The sequence below is a fragment of the Salvelinus namaycush genome, chromosome 3 (assembly GCF_016432855.1).
Source record: "Salvelinus namaycush isolate Seneca chromosome 3, SaNama_1.0, whole genome shotgun sequence".
NCBI lineage: Eukaryota > Metazoa > Chordata > Actinopteri > Salmoniformes > Salmonidae > Salvelinus > Salvelinus namaycush.
Genome location: NC_052309.1, coordinates 95,885,681 through 95,907,091, shown reverse-complemented (window position 1 = coordinate 95,907,091; position 21,411 = coordinate 95,885,681). Strand labels below are relative to the sequence as shown.

Here is a 21,411-nt window from a genome sequence, read left to right as displayed (position 1 = left end):
ATTCTACCTCCATCAAACCATAACTGGAGTTTAATATCCTATACTAGTTCTACACAAGACTAACATAATGATGAGGTATCTAATCTCCTACCTCCATCAAACCATGAATGGAGTTTATTATCCTATACTAGTTCTACACAAGACTAACATAATTATGAGGTACTCAGGATGTCTCCCTATTCCCTTTATAGTGCACTACTGTTGACCAGAACCCAATGGGCCTTTGTCAAAAGTAGTGCACTATAAAGGGAACATAGTGCCATTTGGGACACATTTTCAGTTTCAGTCTACTCCTCTGGTCACCTGCAGACCCCCCCACCACCCCCTCCCCCCACACAGTTCTGAGAGGAGATAAAATAACCTCTTCATTTGCATGAAGCTATAAATAAGGAGAGGAGGAGGGGAGGGGAAGCAGGTGTGTTCTGGGGGAGAAGGGGAACAACACATCACTGCCTGTAACTCAGGGTCAGATCTAGAACACGTCCCTGGTGAATGACTCTGATAACTAGAGATAGTAGACATGAAACCATCAGCTGGTCTTTGGGTGGGACTGAAACCAGTGGGCTACAGACAGATGTTCCTGTTGTAAAGTACATGTAGATCTTTCCTCAGTCATTATTGGTGGTCCTATGTCCTCCTCTGCTGTACGTTGATAGAACTGCAGACTCTATTCTGATCACTGATGCACGATGGGGTGAATCCTAACTTCTAATTAAGGTGAATCTTTACTTAGTCATGCATTGATGCCAATGGGAGACTAAGTGAAAATGTGACTGAACTGCAAGTTAGGATTCTCCCCAATGTGAACAAGACCAGACTGAGTGAGGGCACCACCGAGGACAGATGTGAGGAACCAGATGAGGACACAGAGAGAGAAAATGGAACAGGACAAGGGTTCATGAGGACCAGAGGAAGAAGGGTCCCTAAACCTTAGTTAGACAGATATAGTCTCTCTCTACTACACCCATCCACTAGTACTAGAGGAAGGAGGGTCCCTAAACCTTAGTTAGACAGATATAGTCTCTCTACTACTACACCCATCCACTAGTACTAGAGGAAGGAGGGTCCCTAAACCTTAGTTAGACAGATATAGTCTCTCTCTACTACACCCATCCACTAGTACTAGAGGAAGGAGGGTCCCTAAACCTTGGTTAGACAGATATAGTCTCTCTCTACTACACCCATCCACTAGTACTAGAGGAAGGAGGGTCCCTAAACCTTAGTTAGACAGATATAGTCTCTCTACTACTACACCCATCCACTAGTACTAGAGGAAGGAGGGTCCCTAAACCTTAGTTAGACAGATATAGTCTCTCTCTACTACATCCATCCACTAGTACTAGAGGAAGGAGGGTCCCTAAACCTTGGTTAGACAGATATAGTCTCTCTCTACTACACCCATCCACTAGTACTAGAGGAAGAAGGGTCCCTAAACCTTAGTTAGACAGATATAGTCTCTCTACTACTACACCCATCCACTAGTACTAGAGGAAGGAGGGTCCCTAAACCTTAGTTAGACTGATATAGTCTCAACTACATCACTACACTCCTCTCTGAACCAGACCAACACAGAACTGAGCAGAGCTTTGTACTGACAACAGAGATATTGTACACTAACTTTCCATAACGTTATCATTTCTGAATGATTTGAAACAGCGTGATGGATTTAGTCTGGAAATTATTACAATGAACTACAACTATAATGAAATACAACTATAATGAAATACAACTGTTTGAGCCACAAGGTGGAAGCATATTATAATATTATATCTCTTGTTTTTCCCCCTGCTGGCAAAGATGTACGGAGAGAAAATATTCATGAGTAAAATGTTTTTGTACATTATAGTAAGACGTACGTTTATAACACTATTGAATATAAACTATGAATATATTGAATTTATCATGTTACTGTACTGTTTTAATTCTTCATACAGTGAAAAGTACAAGCAAATATTGCCTAGGAAATAATCAAGTTGCCTTTTCAAATTAACTATTTTAAATAGATTATTAAATATATACTTTCAGAATGTTCTTATAATACAATCATATCACAGTAATGAAGGTTCTCAATAATGTGAAGTTGTAATTTAAACCTCTGGTCCATCTCTGGTTATTCATTAACATTACAGTAAACCTGCTCTACATCCTGGATATCTAGATCAACTATTTCTGGATCTGGACTAAAGTCAGAGAGCAGGCTGCTCTATTTGAGTTCAGTTAAACTCCCCCTCATTTAGTGCTGCTAACACTGATGTTCATCAACATGCTCAAATACAAACACTTGTTCTTTAGAATGTTCTTTATTTAATATCCACAATACAGCAAAGCTCTAACTATTCCTCTATTATACATCTGCAAAGCAACCCATTTCAAATATACAGAGTCTACTTATCATGTAGCCTATGATATCAGTGTGATTAGCTATTTATCTTTTATGGAACATATTGTATATATGCAGGTTAAACTTCTAATGCATTAACAATAACTTGAAAAGTGATGTAGAAAATCAAATGGACATTACAATGGTTCTCAGGCTATTCAGTGCTGCATACAGACTTCTTGATGTCTTTCTCAGCGAACTTGGAGCCCGCGGTGACTTTACATGAGAACACTTTGTCCTGGTTCCATTCTGACGTGTCAACGGTCAGACAGCTGCTGAGTTGGAACGTCTTGTCGGCTTGCGGCACCGGGCCACTCGTAGCGATGCCGCCGGTGACCCGATTCCCTCCCGCGGTCCAGCTGACATCAGCGTAGCCCATGGCCATCTGACTGGCCAGACACACCAGGGTGACTTTGCTGGACTTCAACTCATCGCTGGACGGAGGGAAGATGGTCAAGACAGGCGGAGGGAGGGTAGAGTCTGGACCAATGGAATGAGCAGAATAAATATTACACAAAATCATTTGATAAATTAGTAGAATGAAACAGGGTTGTGTGATTATACTGTAGAATAAAAAATATTACATTTTCTCAAAGGCTACAAACAATTAACATGTTGGGCTCATAAATGAAAAGGCACTAAAACCATGTAATTCTATTGTTACATATTACTCATATGTCTGTTTGTAGCTGGACTTATTTAGAAACTTTCTAAGTAACTCTCCATATGTGACTTTTCAGAGGTGAAGCAGATTTCTGTGCAAGTGGATAATGAGTTCAGATCTCTACGTTTAAACATAATCAAGAAGTCAGATGTGCTGAATGAGGGATACAATCAAACATATATCCTACTACTAGTCAACCAGCAAACGGAGTTACCAACTGTAATGTAGTAGCCTGCAATGTAATGAAGCATGTAGCAATATTGTGTGTAACTACCATATACATGGTTTTATCATTATTTAATATAACATGGGACCAACATTTTAAAGGTTCATACAACTTTATGTAGACTTCACATTCAAATCTACCTCTGAGTAAATATATTATTATTGTATGAGACATTATAAATGAGTAGTGTTGTCAAGTGACAGCAGTAACCTACATGGTCAAATAGTCCATCACGTTTCTTAAGTTTAAATGTGAAATCAACAACTACAGATATACTGTAGGCTATGAAGCTGTCACATGGTGTCCATGACTCTTGATAATCAGTCTACAAAGTAGGTTATTTACACTAAATAAATATGAAAAAATAATATAATGTTAAGTACTTTAACTTTATTAACTATTATGTATTACAAAAACCCATTTTAAAAAACCATATAAGGTTAAAAGAAAGGGTACTCACCAGTAACAATGTCACGTTCCTGACCTGTTTTCTGTTGTTTTGTATGTGTTTAGTTGGTCAGGACGTGAGCTGGGTGGGAATTCTATGTTGTGTGTCTAGTTTGTCTGTTTCTATGTCCAGCCTAATATGGTTCTCAATCAGAGGCAGATGGTAATCGTTGTCCCTGATTGAGAATCATATATAGGAGGCTTGTTTTGTGTTGGGATTTGGTGGGTGTTTGTTACCTGTCTCTGTGTTTGTGTTCTGCACCAGATAGGTCTGTATCGGTTTTGCACATTTGTTATTTTGTATGTTGTTTGTAGTGTTTCACTTGTTCTTTTATTAAACATGTTGAACACTAGCCGCGCTGCACTTTGGTCCTCTCCTTCACCTATGGAAGAAAGCCGTTACAAACAAAGAGCTTGGTTCCTTGTCCGAATACCACAGTGATTCAGTTTGTATACACAGCCGTACAAAAACCTCCTCACTCTCTCTACTGAGAGGACAGGAACTGAAACATCCCATTCAGACAGAGCTTCACTCTCTCTACTGAGAGGACAGGAACTGAAACATCCCATTCAGACAGAGCTTCACTCGCTCTACTGAGAGGACAGGAACTGAAACATCCCATTCAGACAGAGCTTCACTCTCTCTACTGAGAGGACAGGAACTGAAACATCCCATTCAGACAGAGCTTCACTCCCTCTACTGAGAGGACAGGAACTGAAACATCCCATTCAGACAGAGCTTCACTCTCTCTACTGAGAGGACAGGAACTGAAACATCCCATTCAGACAGAGCTTCACTCTCTCTACTGAGAGGACAGGAACTGAAACATCCCATTCAGACAGAGCTTCACTCTCTCTACTGAGAGGACAGGAACTGAAACATCCCATTCAGACAGAGCTTCACTCTCTCTACTGAGAGGACAGGAACTGAAACATCCCATTCAGACAGAGCTTCACTCTCTCTACTGAGAGGACAGGAACTGAAACATCCCATTCAGACAGAGCTTCACTCTCTCTACTGAGAGGACAGGAACTGAAACATCCCATTCAGACAGAGCTTCACTCTCTCTACTGAGAGGACAGGAACTGAAACATCCCATTCAGACAGAGCTTCACTCTCTCTACTGAGAGGACAGGAACTGAAACATCCCATTCAGACAGAGCTTCACTCTCTCTACTGAGAGGACAGGAACTGAAACATCCCATTCAGACAGAGCTTCACTCGCTCTACTGAGAGGACAGGAACTGAAACATCCCATTCAGACAGAGCTTCACTCTCTCTACTGAGAGGACAGGAACTGAAACATCCCATTCAGACAGAGCTTCACTCCCTCTACTGAGAGGACAGGAACTGAAACATCCCATTCAGACAGAGCTTCACTCTCTCTACTGAGAGGACAGGAACTGAAACATCCCATTCAGACAGAGCTTCACTCTCTCTACTGAGAGGACAGGAACTGAAACATCCCATTCAGACAGAGCTTCACTCTCTCTACTGAGAGGACAGGAACTGAAACATCCCATTCAGACAGAGCTTCACTCTCTCTACTGAGAGGACAGGAACTGAAACATCCCATTCAGACAGAGCTTCACTCTCTCTACTGAGAGGACAGGAACTGAAACATCCCATTCAGACAGAGCTTCACTCTCTCTACTGAGAGGACAGGAACTGAAACATCCCATTCAGACAGAGCTTCACTCTCTCTACTGAGAGGACAGGAACTGAAACATCCCATTCAGACAGAGCTTCACTCTCACTACAAACATCTCTTGTTTTTCTAGAGTTCCTCTCTATGAAGTAACAGTATATAGTATAGCATCATATTCTGCTGTTGGTGTCTGGTCCTTTTGAATCCATCAGTTAAAGCACTATCCATATGATGCAGTATTGACCTGAGGATGATGATGATGATGATGATGATGGTGGTGGTGGTGGTGATGATGATGGTGATGATGATGGTGATGATGATGATGATGATGATGATGATGGTGGTGGTGGTGATGATGATGGTGATGATGATGGTGATGATGATGATGATGATGATGGTGGTGGTGGTGGTGGTGGTGGTGATGATGATGGTGATGCTGATGCTGATGATGATGATGATCACAACAAGAGAAACAACATCAGTTTCCTTTCAGACAATGTCTTCTTATAATCTTTTTGACATGTAGGAATGAATGGTTCTTCCATTTCCAGATCTCCCATTGTGACATGTATATATTGTTATAATAATCACTGACCAACTGCTGTTTCTTAGAGTTCACCCCACTGCCACGCATGAAGCAGAAGTGAGTGTATTTGGGGAGGAGGTTTTTGTCATGGTGTTTATCACAGTGATAGGAAAGTCATTTTGAGTCTGACAGTAATACACTGCTGAGTCTGTCTCCTCCACATTGTTAATAATCAAACAATAATCCGATTTAGACTGATGATTAAATGTGAATTTAGGAGAGGAGGAACCAGAACCATATTCTACAGAGCTCCAACCAGTGTGGTACCACCTTAACACGTACTGAGGGACTCCTCCTGGAACCTGCTTATACCAACCAGCAATATTATCAACAGTCCCCAGGTTACAGTCCAGAGTGGCCGTCTCTATTATCAACAGTCCCCAGGTTACAGTCCAGAGTGGCCGTCTCTACTATCAACAGTCCCCAGGTTACAGTCCAGAGAGGCCGTCTCTATTATCAACAGTCCCCAGGTTACAGTCCAGAGTGGCCGTCTCTATTATCAACAGTCCCCAGGTTACAGTCCATAGTGGCCGTCTCTATTATCAACAGTTCCCAGGTTACAGTCCAGAGTGGCCATCTCTATCATCAACAGTCCCCAGGTTACAGTCCAGAGTGGCCATCTCTATCATCAACAGTCACCAGGTTACAGTCCAGAGTGGCCATCTCTATCATCAACAGTCCCCAGGTTACAGTCCAGAGTGGCCGTCTCTATCATCAACAGTCCCCAGGTTACAGTCCAGAGTGGCCATCTCTATCATCAACAGTCACCAGGTTACAGTCCAGAGTGGCCATCTCTATCATCAACAGTCCCCAGGTTACAGTCCAGAGTGGCCGTCTCTATTATCAACAGACCCCAGGTTACCATCCATAGTGGCCAACTCTATTATCAACAGTTCCCAGGTTACAGTCCAGAGTGGCCGTCTCTATTATCAACAGTACCCAGGTTACAGTCCAGAGTGGCCATCTCTATCATCAACAGTCACCAGGTTACAGTCCAGAGTGGCCATCTCTATCATCAACAGTCCCCAGGTTACAGTCCATAGTGGCCGTCTCTATTATCAACAGTTCCCAGGTTACAGTCCAGAGTGGCCATCTCTATCATCAACAGTCCCCAGGTTACAGTCCAGAGTGGCCGTCTCTATCATCAACAGTCCCCAGATTACAGTCCATAGTGGCCGTCTCTATCATCAACAGTCCCCAGGTTACAGTCCATAGTGGCCGTCTCTATTATCAACAGTCCCCAGGTTACAGTCCAGAGTGGCCGTCTCTATTATCAACAGTCCCCAGGTTACAGTCCATAGTGGCCGTCTCTACTATCAACAGTCCCCAGGTTACAGTCCATAGTGGCCATCTCTATTATCAACAGTCCCCAGGTTACAGTCCAGAGTGGCCGTCTCTATTATCAACAGTCACCAGGTTACAGTCCAGAGTGGCCGTCTCTATTATCAACAGTCCCCAGGTTATAGTCCAGAGTGGCCTTCTCTATTATCAACAGTCCCCAGGTTACAGTCCAGAGTGGCCGTCTCTATTATCAACAGTCCCCAGGTTACAGTCCAGAGTGGCCGTCTCTACTATCAACAGTCCCCAGGTTACAGTCCAGAGTGGCCGTCTCTACTATCAACAGTCCCCAGGTTACAGTCCAGAGTGGCCGTCTCTACTATCAACAGTCCCCAGGTTACAGTCCAGAGTGGCCGTCTCTATTATCAACAGTCCCCAGGTTACAGTCCAGAGTGGCCGTGTCTAATATCAACAGTCCCCAGGTTACAGTCCAGAGTGCCCGTCTCTATTATCAATAGTCCCCAGGTTACAGTCCAGAGTGGCCGTCTCTATTATCAACAGTCCCCAGGTTACAGTCCAGAGTGCCCGTCTCTATTATCAACAGTCCCCAGGTTACAGTCCAGAGTGGCCGTCTCTATCATCAACAGTCCCCAGGTTACAGTCCAGAGTGGCCGTGTCTAATATCAACAGTCCCCAGGTTACAGTCCAGAGTGCCCGTCTCTATTATCAATAGTCCCCAGGTTACAAACCAGAGTGGCCGTCTCTATTATCAACAGTCCCCAGGTTACAGTCCAGAGTGCCCGTCTCTATTATCAACAGTCCCCAGGTTACAGTCCAGAGTGCCCGTCTCTATTATCAACAGTCCCCAGGTTACAGTCCAGAGTGCCCGTCTCTATTATCAACAGTCCCCAGGTTACAGTCCAGAGTGCCCGTCTCTATTATCAACAGTCCCCAGGTTACAGTCCAGAGTGCCCGTCTCTATTATCAACAGTCCCCAGGTTACAGTCCAGAGTGGCCGTCTCTATTATCAACAGTCCCCAGGTTACAGTCCAGAGTGCCCGTCTCTATTATCAACAGTCCCCAGGTTACAGTCCAGAGTGCCCGTCTCTATTATCAACAGTCCCCAGGTTACAGTCCAGAGTGGCCGTCTCTACTATCAACAGTCCCCAGGTTACAGTCCAGAGTGCCCGTCTCTATTATCAACAGTCCCCAGGTTAAAGTCCAGAGTGGCCGTCTCTATTATCAACAGACCCCAGGTTACAGTCCAGAGTGGTCGTCTCTATTATCAACAGTCCCCAGGTTACAGTCCAGAGTGCCCGTCTCTATTATCAACAGTCCCCAGGTTACAGTCCAGAGTGGCCGTCTCTATTATCAACAGTCCCCAGGTTACAGTCCATAGTGGCCGTCTCTATTATCAACAGTCCCCAGGTTACAGTCCAGAGTGGCCGTCTCTATCATCAACAGTCCCCAGGTTACAGTCCAGAGTGGCCATCTCTATCATCAACAGTCACCAGGTTACAGTCCAGAGTGGCCATCTCTATCATCAACAGTCACCAGGTTACAGTCCAGAGTGGCCATCTCTATCATCAACAGTCCCCAGGTTACAGTCCAGAGTGGCCGTCTCTATTATCAACAGACCCCAGGTTACCATCCATAGTGGCCAACTCTATTATCAACAGTTCCCAGGTTACAGTCCAGAGTGGCCGTCTCTATTATCAACAGTACCCAGGTTACAGTCCAGAGTGGCCATCTCTATCATCAACAGTCACCAGGTTACAGTCCAGAGTGGCCGTCTCTATTATCAACAGTCCCCAGGTTACAGTCCAGAGTGGCCGTCTCTATTATCAACAGTCCCCAGGTTACAGTCCAGAGTGGCCGTCTCTTTTATCAACAGTCCCCAGGTTACAGTCCAGAGTGGCCGTCTCTATCATCAACAGTCCCCAGGTTACAGTCCATAGTGGCCGTCTCTATCATCAACAGTCCCCAGGTTACAGTCCATAGTGGCCGTCTCTATTATCAACAGTCCCCAGGTTACAGTCCAGAGTGGCCGTCTCTATTATCAACAGTCCCCAGGTTACAGTCCATAGTGGCCGTCTCTACTATCAACAGTCCCCAGGTTACAGTCCATAGTGGCCATCTCTATTATCAACAGTCCCCAGGTTACAGTCCAGAGTGGCCGTCTCTATTATCAACAGTCACCAGGTTACAGTCCAGAGTGGCCGTCTCTATTATCAACAGTCCCCAGGTTATAGTCCAGAGTGGCCTTCTCTATTATCAACAGTCCCCAGGTTACAGTCCAGAGTGGCCGTCTCTATTATCAACAGTCCCCAGGTTACAGTCCAGAGTGGCCGTCTCTACTATCAACAGTCCCCAGGTTACAGTCCAGAGTGGCCGTCTCTACTATCAACAGTCCCCAGGTTACAGTCCAGAGTGGCCGTCTCTATTATCAACAGTCCCCAGGTTACAGTCCAGAGTGGCCGTGTCTAATATCAACAGTCCCCAGGTTACAGTCCAGAGTGCCCGTCTCTATTATCAATAGTCCCCAGGTTACAGTCCAGAGTGGCCGTCTCTATTATCAACAGTCCCCAGGTTACAGTCCAGAGTGCCCGTCTCTATTATCAACAGTCCCCAGGTTACAGTCCAGAGTGGCCGTCTCTATCATCAACAGTCCCCAGGTTACAGTCCAGAGTGGCCGTGTCTAATATCAACAGTCCCCAGGTTACAGTCCAGAGTGCCCGTCTCTATTATCAATAGTCCCCAGGTTACAGTCCAGAGTGGCCGTCTCTATTATCAACAGTCCCCAGGTTACAGTCCAGAGTGCCCGTCTCTATTATCAACAGTCCCCAGGTTACAGTCCAGAGTGCCCGTCTCTATTATCAACAGTCCCCAGGTTACAGTCCAGAGTGCCCGTCTCTATTATCAACAGTCCCCAGGTTACAGTCCAGAGTGCCCGTCTCTATTATCAACAGTCCCCAGGTTACAGTCCAGAGTGCCCGTCTCTATTATCAACAGTCCCCAGGTTACAGTCCAGAGTGGCCGTCTCTATTATCAACAGTCCCCAGGTTACAGTCCAGAGTGCCCGTCTCTATTATCAACAGTCCCCAGGTTACAGTCCAGAGTGCCCGTCTCTATTATCAACAGTCCCCAGGTTACAGTCCAGAGTGGCCGTCTCTACTATCAACAGTCCCCAGGTTACAGTCCAGAGTGCCCGTCTCTATTATCAACAGTCCCCAGGTTAAAGTCCAGAGTGGCCGTCTCTATTATCAACAGACCCCAGGTTACAGTCCAGAGTGGTCGTCTCTATTATCAACAGTCCCCAGGTTACAGTCCAGAGTGCCCGTCTCTATTATCAACAGTCCCCAGGTTACAGTCCAGAGTGGCCGTCTCTATTATCAACAGTCCCCAGGTTACAGTCCATAGTGGCCGTCTCTATTATCAACAGTTCCCAGGTTACAGTCCAGAGTGGCCATCTCTATCATCAACAGTCCCCAGGTTACAGTCCAGAGTGGCCATCTCTATCATCAACAGTCACCAGGTTACAGTCCAGAGTGGCCATCTCTATCATCAACAGTCCCCAGGTTACAGTCCAGAGTGGCCGTCTCTATCATCAACAGTCCCCAGGTTACAGTCCAGAGTGGCCATCTCTATCATCAACAGTCACCAGGTTACAGTCCAGAGTGGCCATCTCTATCATCAACAGTCCCCAGGTTACAGTCCAGAGTGGCCGTCTCTATTATCAACAGACCCCAGGTTACCATCCATAGTGGCCAACTCTATTATCAACAGTTCCCAGGTTACAGTCCAGAGTGGCCGTCTCTATTATCAACAGTACCCAGGTTACAGTCCAGAGTGGCCATCTCTATCATCAACAGTCACCAGGTTACAGTCCAGAGTGGCCATCTCTATCATCAACAGTCCCCAGGTTACAGTCCAGAGTGGCCGTCTCTATCATCAACAGTCCCCAGGTTACAGTCCAGAGTGGCCATCTCTATCATCAACAGTCACCAGGTTACAGTCCAGAGTGGCCATCTCTATTATCAACAGTACCCAGGTTACAGTCCAGAGTGGCCATCTCTATCATCAACAGTCACCAGGTTACAGTCCAGAGTGGCCATCTCTATCATCAACAGTCCCCAGGTTACAGTCCATAGTGGCCGTCTCTATTATCAACAGTTCCCAGGTTACAGTCCAGAGTGGCCATCTCTATCATCAACAGTCCCCAGGTTACAGTCCAGAGTGGCCGTCTCTATTATCAACAGTCCCCAGGTTACAGTCCAGAGTGGCCGTCTCTATTATCAACAGTCCCCAGGTTACAGTCCAGAGTGGCCGTCTCTATCATCAACAGTCCCCAGGTTACAGTCCATAGTGGCCGTCTCTATCATCAACAGTCCCCAGGTTACAGTCCATAGTGGCCGTCTCTATTATCAACAGTCCCCAGGTTACAGTCCAGAGTGGCCGTCTCTATTATCAACAGTCCCCAGGTTACAGTCCATAGTGGCCGTCTCTACTATCAACAGTCCCCAGGTTACAGTCCATAGTGGCCATCTCTATTATCAACAGTCCCCAGGTTACAGTCCAGAGTGGCCGTCTCTATTATCAACAGTCACCAGGTTACAGTCCAGAGTGGCCGTCTCTATTATCAACAGTCCCCAGGTTATAGTCCAGAGTGGCCTTCTCTATTATCAACAGTCCCCAGGTTACAGTCCAGAGTGGCCGTCTCTATTATCAACAGTCCCCAGGTTACAGTCCAGAGTGGCCGTCTCTACTATCAACAGTCCCCAGGTTACAGTCCAGAGTGGCCGTCTCTACTATCAACAGTCCCCAGGTTACAGTCCAGAGTGGCCGTCTCTATTATCAACAGTCCCCAGGTTACAGTCCAGAGTGGCCGTGTCTAATATCAACAGTCCCCAGGTTACAGTCCAGAGTGCCCGTCTCTATTATCAATAGTCCCCAGGTTACAGTCCAGAGTGGCCGTCTCTATTATCAACAGTCCCCAGGTTACAGTCCAGAGTGCCCGTCTCTATTATCAACAGTCCCCAGGTTACAGTCCAGAGTGGCCGTCTCTATCATCAACAGTCCCCAGGTTACAGTCCAGAGTGGCCGTGTCTAATATCAACAGTCCCCAGGTTACAGTCCAGAGTGCCCGTCTCTATTATCAATAGTCCCCAGGTTACAGTCCAGAGTGGCCGTCTCTATTATCAACAGTCCCCAGGTTACAGTCCAGAGTGCCCGTCTCTATTATCAACAGTCCCCAGGTTACAGTCCAGAGTGCCCGTCTCTATTATCAACAGTCCCCAGGTTACAGTCCAGAGTGCCCGTCTCTATTATCAACAGTCCCCAGGTTACAGTCCAGAGTGCCCGTCTCTATTATCAACAGTCCCCAGGTTACAGTCCAGAGTGCCCGTCTCTATTATCAACAGTCCCCAGGTTACAGTCCAGAGTGGCCGTCTCTATTATCAACAGTCCCCAGGTTACAGTCCAGAGTGCCCGTCTCTATTATCAACAGTCCCCAGGTTACAGTCCAGAGTGCCCGTCTCTATTATCAACAGTCCCCAGGTTACAGTCCAGAGTGGCCGTCTCTACTATCAACAGTCCCCAGGTTACAGTCCAGAGTGCCCGTCTCTATTATCAACAGTCCCCAGGTTAAAGTCCAGAGTGGCCGTCTCTATTATCAACAGACCCCAGGTTACAGTCCAGAGTGGTCGTCTCTATTATCAACAGTCCCCAGGTTACAGTCCAGAGTGCCCGTCTCTATTATCAACAGTCCCCAGGTTACAGTCCAGAGTGGCCGTCTCTATTATCAACAGTCCCCAGGTTACAGTCCATAGTGGCCGTCTCTATTATCAACAGTTCCCAGGTTACAGTCCAGAGTGGCCATCTCTATCATCAACAGTCCCCAGGTTACAGTCCAGAGTGGCCATCTCTATCATCAACAGTCACCAGGTTACAGTCCAGAGTGGCCATCTCTATCATCAACAGTCCCCAGGTTACAGTCCAGAGTGGCCGTCTCTATCATCAACAGTCCCCAGGTTACAGTCCAGAGTGGCCATCTCTATCATCAACAGTCACCAGGTTACAGTCCAGAGTGGCCATCTCTATCATCAACAGTCCCCAGGTTACAGTCCAGAGTGGCCGTCTCTATTATCAACAGACCCCAGGTTACCATCCATAGTGGCCAACTCTATTATCAACAGTTCCCAGGTTACAGTCCAGAGTGGCCGTCTCTATTATCAACAGTACCCAGGTTACAGTCCAGAGTGGCCATCTCTATCATCAACAGTCACCAGGTTACAGTCCAGAGTGGCCATCTCTATCATCAACAGTCCCCAGGTTACAGTCCATAGTGGCCGTCTCTATCATCAACAGTCCCCAGGTTACAGTCCATAGTGGCCGTCTCTATTATCAACAGTCCCCAGGTTACAGTCCAGAGTGGCCGTCTCTATTATCAACAGTCCCCAGGTTACAGTCCAGAGTGGCCGTCTCTACTATCAACAGTCCCCAGGTTACAGTCCATAGTGGCCATCTCTATTATCAACAGTCCCCAGGTTACAGTCCAGAGTGGCCGTCTCTATTATCAACAGTCACCAGGTTACAGTCCAGAGTGGCCGTCTCTATTATCAACAGTCCCCAGGTTATAGTCCAGAGTGGCCTTCTCTATTATCAACAGTCCCCAGGTTACAGTCCAGAGTGGCCATCTCTATTATCAACAGTCCCCAGGTTACAGTCCAGAGTGGCCGTCTCTACTATCAACAGTCCCCAGGTTACAGTCCAGAGTGGCCGTCTCTACTATCAACAGTCCCCAGGTTACAGTCCAGAGTGGCCGTCTCTATTATCAACAGTCCCCAGGTTACAGTCCAGAGTGGCCGTGTCTAATATCAACAGTCCCCAGGTTACAGTCCAGAGTGCCCGTCTCTATTATCAATAGTCCCCAGGTTACAGTCCAGAGTGGCCGTCTCTATTATCAACAGTCCCCAGGTTACAGTCCAGAGTGCCCGTCTCTATTATCAACAGTCCCCAGGTTACAGTCCAGAGTGGCCGTCTCTATCATCAACAGTCCCCAGGTTACAGTCCAGAGTGGCCGTGTCTAATATCAACAGTCCCCAGGTTACAGTCCAGAGTGCCCGTCTCTATTATCAATAGTCCCCAGGTTACAGTCCAGAGTGGCCGTCTCTATTATCAACAGTCCCCAGGTTACAGTCCAGAGTGCCCGTCTCTATTATCAACAGTCCCCAGGTTACAGTCCAGAGTGCCCGTCTCTATTATCAACAGTCCCCAGGTTACAGTCCAGAGTGCCCGTCTCTATTATCAACAGTCCCCAGGTTACAGTCCAGAGTGCCCGTCTCTATTATCAACAGTCCCCAGGTTACAGTCCAGAGTGCCCGTCTCTATTATCAACAGTCCCCAGGTTACAGTCCAGAGTGGCCGTCTCTATTATCAACAGTCCCCAGGTTACAGTCCAGAGTGCCCGTCTCTATTATCAACAGTCCCCAGGTTACAGTCCAGAGTGCCCGTCTCTATTATCAACAGTCCCCAGGTTACAGTCCAGAGTGGCCGTCTCTACTATCAACAGTCCCCAGGTTACAGTCCAGAGTGCCCGTCTCTATTATCAACAGTCCCCAGGTTAAAGTCCAGAGTGGCCGTCTCTATTATCAACAGACCCCAGGTTACAGTCCAGAGTGGTCGTTTCTATTATCAACAGTCCCCAGGTTACAGTCCAGAGTGCCCGTCTCTATTATCAACAGTCCCCAGGTTACAGTGGCCGTCTCTCCTTTCCTCACCGTTACAAGAATTGGCTTCTGTGTCACCACAGTCACACCACTGACACCTGGGAAATAATAAGATGACATGTAGTGAAGAGAAACATACAGACTCATTATCAATAAACCAGGAAGTAAAACCTCCGGGAAGTCAGACTTCTTACATGTTAGAGCAGTGATGAGAGTGCAGAGTGTCCCCAGCATGTTGTCAGTGTGTGGTGTGAACGACCTGTCCAGCTGAGAGATGAGCAGGGTTGGAGTGTGAGGAGAGGAGAGGCTGCAGGACCCACCTATAAGGAGACAGACAGGGAGGACCACTGGGAGGGGCCTCTGTAGTTAACCTATCACCAAACCAGGGAGGACCAGAGGGAGGGGCCTCTATATCTCACCCTATCAACTTCTGTATGATGGACATTTAATAAATTTAAATTACTGTAACTATTCAACAATCAAAAATATCAATATTTTATATTGGACTAACAACAACCATATGGGATCATTTTGGTTACACTGAAAAGAGCAGTATTTGGTTTCATTTGAGTTATGTTGGTAAGTTTCCTTGAAATCAGCATGTCATAATATAGATAATAACATTATAATAATATTATCTGGACCTGATAGTGGGGTTCTGAACTAACAGTACGTCACTAAATGACTGTTGATGTAATATGTCTCTACTGTAAACCAGGGGACTGACTATCATGGAGGTTGTCTGATACATGGAGTCTTCTGTTAGGACTGAACCTTCTGGAATATCACTTTATCATTCATGCTTTGTGACAACTAGGTGTAATTGTTAATGACAACATTCTAGTAAATGTGTGAAGGGTTTTGTGTAAAACACAAGCATGGAATGTTCTCCTACTGCAGACACACTGGTTCAGGATGACTTGACATTCAGTTAGTGTCTATATTCAGAACATCTGAAAGCAGAAGTGAGTGTGTTTGGTGAGGAGGTTTTTGTCATGGTGTATATCACTGTGATACTTGCGCATAAGGAGAGTCATTCCGAGTCTGACAGTAATACACTGCTGAGTCTGTCTCCTCCACATTACTGATTATAAACTGATAATCCTTATCAGACGTGGCTTTAGATGTGAAACGATCAGAGGAGAAACCAGAACCATATTCATCAGGAGAGTCATTTGTGTAGTAAAACCTTAACACATACTGAGGAGCTCCTCCTGGAACCTGTTTATACCAGATTACATAATTGCCTTCATGTTTGGTAATGTCACAGTAAAAAGTAGCAGTCCCCTTTGTACTGACAGTCAGTACTGAAGGTGTCTGTGTCACTGCTTTCTGGCAACTGACATCTGTGGGAATGAAACACAATTTAAGACATTTAATCATACATGAATTAACAACTTCTAATGGCTTGTTTTGATTCATGTTGAACATATAGTTATTCCTTACATGTTAGAGCAGTGATGAGAGTGCAGAGTGTCCCCAGCATGATGTCAGTGTGTGGTGTGAACGGCCCTTACTGTCCAGCTGAGAGATGAGCAGGGTTGGAGTGTGAGGAGAGGAGAGGCTGCAGAACCCACCTATAAGGAGACAGACAGGGAGGACTAGAGGGAGGGACCTCTGCAGTTAACCAATCACCAGCTATTCTCATTGCTCTACATGAGGCCCTGTCTTCTTCACTGACTCATATTCTACCTCCATCAAACCATAACTGGAGTTTAATATCCTGTACTAGTTCTACACAGGGACAACATAATGATGAGGTATCTAATCTCCTACCTCCATCAAACCATAACTGGAGTTTATTATCCTATACTAGTTCTACACAAGACCATTGTAATGATGAGGTATCTAATCTCCTACCTCCATCAAACCATGAATGGAGTTTATTATCCTTTACTAGTTCTACACAAGACCAACATAATTATGAGGTACTCAGGATGTCTCCCTATTCCCTTTATAGTGCACTACTGTTGACCAGAACCCAATGGGCCTTTGTCAAAAGTAGTGCACTATAAAGGGAACATAGTGCCATTTGGGACACATTTTCAGTTTCAGTCCACTCCTCTGGTCACCTGCAGACCCCCCCACCACCCCCCTCCCCCCACACAGTTCTGAGAGGAGATAAAATAACCTCTTAATTTGCATGAAGCTATAAATAAGGAGAGGAGGAGGGGAAGCAGGTGTGTGCTGGGTGAGAAAGGGAACAACACATCACTGCCTGTAACTCAGTGTCAGAGCTAGAACACGTCCCTGGTGAATGACTCTGATAACTAGAGACAGTAGACATGAAACTATCAGCTGGTCTTTGGGTGGGACTGAAACCAGTGGTCTACAGACAGCTGTTCCTGTTGTAAAGTACATGTAGTTCTTTCCTCAGTCATTATTGGTGGTCCTATGTCTCACTCTGGTGTACGTTGACAGAACTGCAGACTCTATTCTGATCACTGAGGCACAATGGGGTGAATCCTAACTTCCAATTAAGGTGAATCTTTACTTAGTCATGCATTGGTGCCAATGGGAGACTAAATGACAATGTGACTGAACTGCAAGTTAGGATTCTCCCCAATGTGAACAAGACCAGACTGAGTGAGGGCACCACCGAGGACAGATGTGAGGAACCAGATGAGGACACAGAGAGAGAAAATGGAACAGGACAAGGGTTCATGAGGTCTAGAGGAAGGAGGGTCCCTAAACCTTAGTTAGACTGATTTAGTCTCTCTACTACACCCATCCACTAGTACTAGAGGAAGAAGGGTCCCTAAACCTTAGTTAGACTGATATAGTCTCTCTACTACACCCATCCACTAGTACTAGAGGAAGGAGGGTCCCTAAACCTTAGTTAGACTGATATAGTCTCTCTACTACTACACCCATCCACTAGTACTAGAGGAAGGAGGGTCCCTAAACCTTAGTTAGACTGATATAGTCTCTACTACTACTACACCCATCCACTAGTACTAGAGGAAGGAGGGTCCCTAAACCTTAGTTAGACTGATATAGTCTCTCTACTACACCCATCCACTAGTACTAGAGGAAGGAGGGTCCCTAAACCTTAGTTAGACTGATATAGTCTCTCTACTACTACACCCATCCACTAGTACTAGAGGAAGGAGGGTCCCTAAACCTTAGTTAGACTGATATAGTCTCTCTACTACACCCATCCACTAGTACTAGAGGAAGGAGGGTCCCTAAACCTTAGTTAGACTGATATAGTCTCTCTACTACACCCATCCACTAGTACTAGAGGAAGGAGGGCCCCTAAACCTTAGTTAGACTGATATAGTCTCTCTACTACTACACCCATCCACTAGTACTAGAGGAAGGAGGGTCCCTAAACCTTAGTTAGACTGATATAGTCTCTCTACTACACTCACCCACTAGTACTAGAGGAATGAGGATCCCTAAACCTTAGTTAGACTGATATAGTCTCTCTACTACACCCATCCACTAGTACTAGAGGAAGGAGGGTCCCTAAACCTTAGTTAGACTGATATAGTCTCTCTACTACACTCACCCACTAGTACTAGAGGATTGAGGATCCCTAAACCTTAGTTAGACTGATATAGTCTCTCTACTACTACACCCATCCACTAGTACTAGAGGAAGGAGGGTCCCTAAACCTTAGTTAGACTGATATAGTCTCTCTACTACTACACCCATCCACTAGTACTAGAGGAAGGAGGGTCCCTAAACCTTAGTTAGACTGATATAGTCTCTCTACTACACCCATCCACTAGTACTAGAGGAAGGAGGGTCCCTAAACCTTAGTTAGACTGATATAGTCTCTCTACTACACCCATCCACTAGTACTAGAGGAAGGAGGGTCCCTAAACCTTAGTTAGACTGATATAGTCTCTCTACTACTACACCCATCCACTAGTACTAGAGGAAGGAGGGTCCCTAAACCTTAGTTAGACTGATATAGTCTCTACTACTACTACACCCATCCACTAGTACTAGAGGAAGGAGGGTCCCTAAACCTTAGTTAGACTGATATAGTCTCTCTACTACACCCATCCACTAGTACTAGAGGAAGGAGGGTCCCTAAACCTTAGTTAGACTGATATAGTCTCTCTACTATTACACCCATCCACTAGTACTAGAGGAAGGAGGGTCCCTAAACCTTAGTTAGACTGATATAGTCTCTCTACTACACCCATCCACTAGTACTAGAGGAAGGAGGGTCCCTAAACCTTAGTTAGACTGATATAGTCTCTCTACTACACCCATCCACTAGTACTAGAGGAAGGAGGGCCCCTAAACCTTAGTTAGACTGATATAGTCTCTCTACTACTACACCCATCCACTAGTACTAGAGGAAGGAGGGTCCCTAAACCTTAGTTAGACTGATATAGTCTCTCTACTACACTCACCCACTAGTACTAGAGGAATGAGGATCCCTAAACCTTAGTTAGACTGATATAGTCTCTCTACTACACCCATCCACTAGTACTAGAGGAAGGAGGGTCCCTAAACCTTAGTTAGACTGATATAGTCTCTCTACTACACTCACCCACTAGTACTAGAGGATTGAGGATCCCTAAACCTTAGTTAGACTGATATAGTCTCTCTACTACTACACCCATCCACTAGTACTAGAGGAAGGAGGGTCCCTAAACCTTAGTTAGACTGATATAGTCTCTCTACTACTACACCCATCCACTAGTACTAGAGGAAGGAGGGTCCCTAAACCTTAGTTAGACTGATATAGTCTCTCTACTACACCCATCCACTAGTACTAGAGGAAGGAGGGTCCCTAAACCTTAGTTAGACAGATATAGTCTCTCTACTACTACACCCATCCACTAGTACTAGAGGAAGGAGGGTCCCTAAACCTTAGTTAGACTGATATAGTCTCTCTACTACTACACCCATCCACTAGTACTAGAGGAAGGAGGGTCCCTAAACCTTAGTTAGACAGATATAGTCTCTCTACTACACCCATCCACTAGTACTAGAGGAAGGAGGGTCCCTAAACCTTAGTTAGACTGACATAGTCTCTCTACTACTAAACCCATCCACTAGTACTAGAGGAAGAAGGGTCCCTAAACCTTAGTTAGACTGACATAGTCTCTCTACTACTACACCCATCCACTAGTACTAGAGGAAGGAGGGTCCCTAAACCTTAGTTAGACTGATATAGTCTCTCTACTACACCCATCCACTAGTACTAGAGGAAGGAGGGTCCCTAAACCTTAGTTAGACTGATATAGTCTCTCTACTACTACACCCATCCACTAGTACTAGAGGAAGGAGGGTCCCTAAACCTTAGTTAGACTGATTTAGTCTCTCTACTACTACACCCATCCACTAGTACTAGAGGAAGGAGGGTCCCTAAACCTTAGTTAGACTGATTTAGTCTCTCTACTACACCCATCCACTAGTACTAGAGGAAGGAGGGTCCCTAAACCTTAGTTAGACAGATATAGTCTCTCTACTACTACACCCATCCACTAGTACTAGAGGAAGGAGGGTCCCTAAACCTTAGTTAGACTGATATAGTCTCTCTACTACTCCACCCATCCACTAGTACTAGAGGAAGGAGGGTCCCTAAACCTTAGTTAGACAGATATAGTCTCTCTACTACACCCATCCACTAGTACTAGAGGAAGGAGGGTCCCTAAACCTTAGTTAGACTGATATAGTCTCTCTACTACTACACCCATCCACTAGTACTAGAGGAAGAAGGGTCCCTAAACCTTAGTTAGACTGATATAGTCTCTCTACTACACCCATCCACTAGTACTAGAGGAAGGAGGGTCCCTAAACCTTAGTTAGACTGATTTAGTCTCTCTACTACACCCATCCACTAGTACTAGAGGAAGGAGGGTCCCTAAACCTTAGTTAGACTGATTTAGTCTCTCTACTACACCCATCCACTAGTACTAGAGGAAGGAGGGTCCCTAAACCTTAGTTAGACTGATTTAGTCTCTCTACTACACCCATCCACTAGTACTAGAGGAAGGAGGGTCCCTAAACCTTAGTTAGACTGATTTAGTCTCTCTACTACACCCATCCACTAGTACTAGAGGAAGAAGGGTCCCTAAACCTTAGTTAGACTGATTTAGTCTCTCTACTACACCCATCCACTAGTACTAGAGGAAGGAGGGTCCCTAAACCTTAGTTAGACTGATATAGTCTCTCTACTACTACACCCATCCACTAGTACTAGAGGAAGGAGGGTCCCTAAACCTTAGTTAGACTGATATAGTCTCTCTACTACACCCATCCACTAGTACTAGAGGAAGGAGGGTCCCTAAACCTTAGTTAGACTGATATAGTCTCTCTACTACACTCACCCACTAGTACTAGAGGAATGAGGATCCCTAAACCTTAGTTAGACTGATATAGTCTCTCTACTACTACACCCATCCACTAGTACTAGAGGAAGGAGGGTCCCTAAACCTTAGTTAGACTGATATAGTCTCTCTACTACACCCATCCATTAGTACTA

General features: G+C 45.6%; 1 protein-coding gene across 1 annotated transcript; it reads right to left on the bottom strand.

The window, feature by feature from the left end:
- Positions 1–2,287: 2,287 nt before the first annotated feature.
- LOC120043749 (immunoglobulin lambda-1 light chain-like) lies at positions 2,288–15,191 on the bottom strand. The gene is made up of 5 exons (XM_038988312.1): positions 15,152–15,191; positions 14,985–15,055; positions 6,065–6,314; positions 4,121–4,156; positions 2,288–2,860 (listed from the first exon to the last, which is right to left on the bottom strand). The coding sequence occupies exons 1-5, from the start codon at positions 15,189–15,191 to the stop codon at positions 2,535–2,537; spliced, it is 723 nt and encodes a 240-aa protein (XP_038844240.1). The 3' UTR covers positions 2,288–2,534.
- Between the last annotated feature and the right edge of the window lie 6,220 nt (positions 15,192–21,411).

Coding starts and splice junctions, on each gene's coding strand:
- LOC120043749 (XM_038988312.1), bottom strand. CDS start 15,191: ATGCTGGGGACACTCTGCACTCTCATCACTGCTCTAACAT. Junction 15,056..15,151: donor TCTCATCACTGCTCTAACAT/GTAAGAAGTCTG, acceptor ATTATTTCCCAG/GTGTCAGTGGTGTGACTGTG. Junction 2,861..4,120: donor AGGAACCAAGCTCTTTGTTT/GTAACGGCTTTC, acceptor CCATTGGTCCAG/ACTCTACCCTCCCTCCGCCT.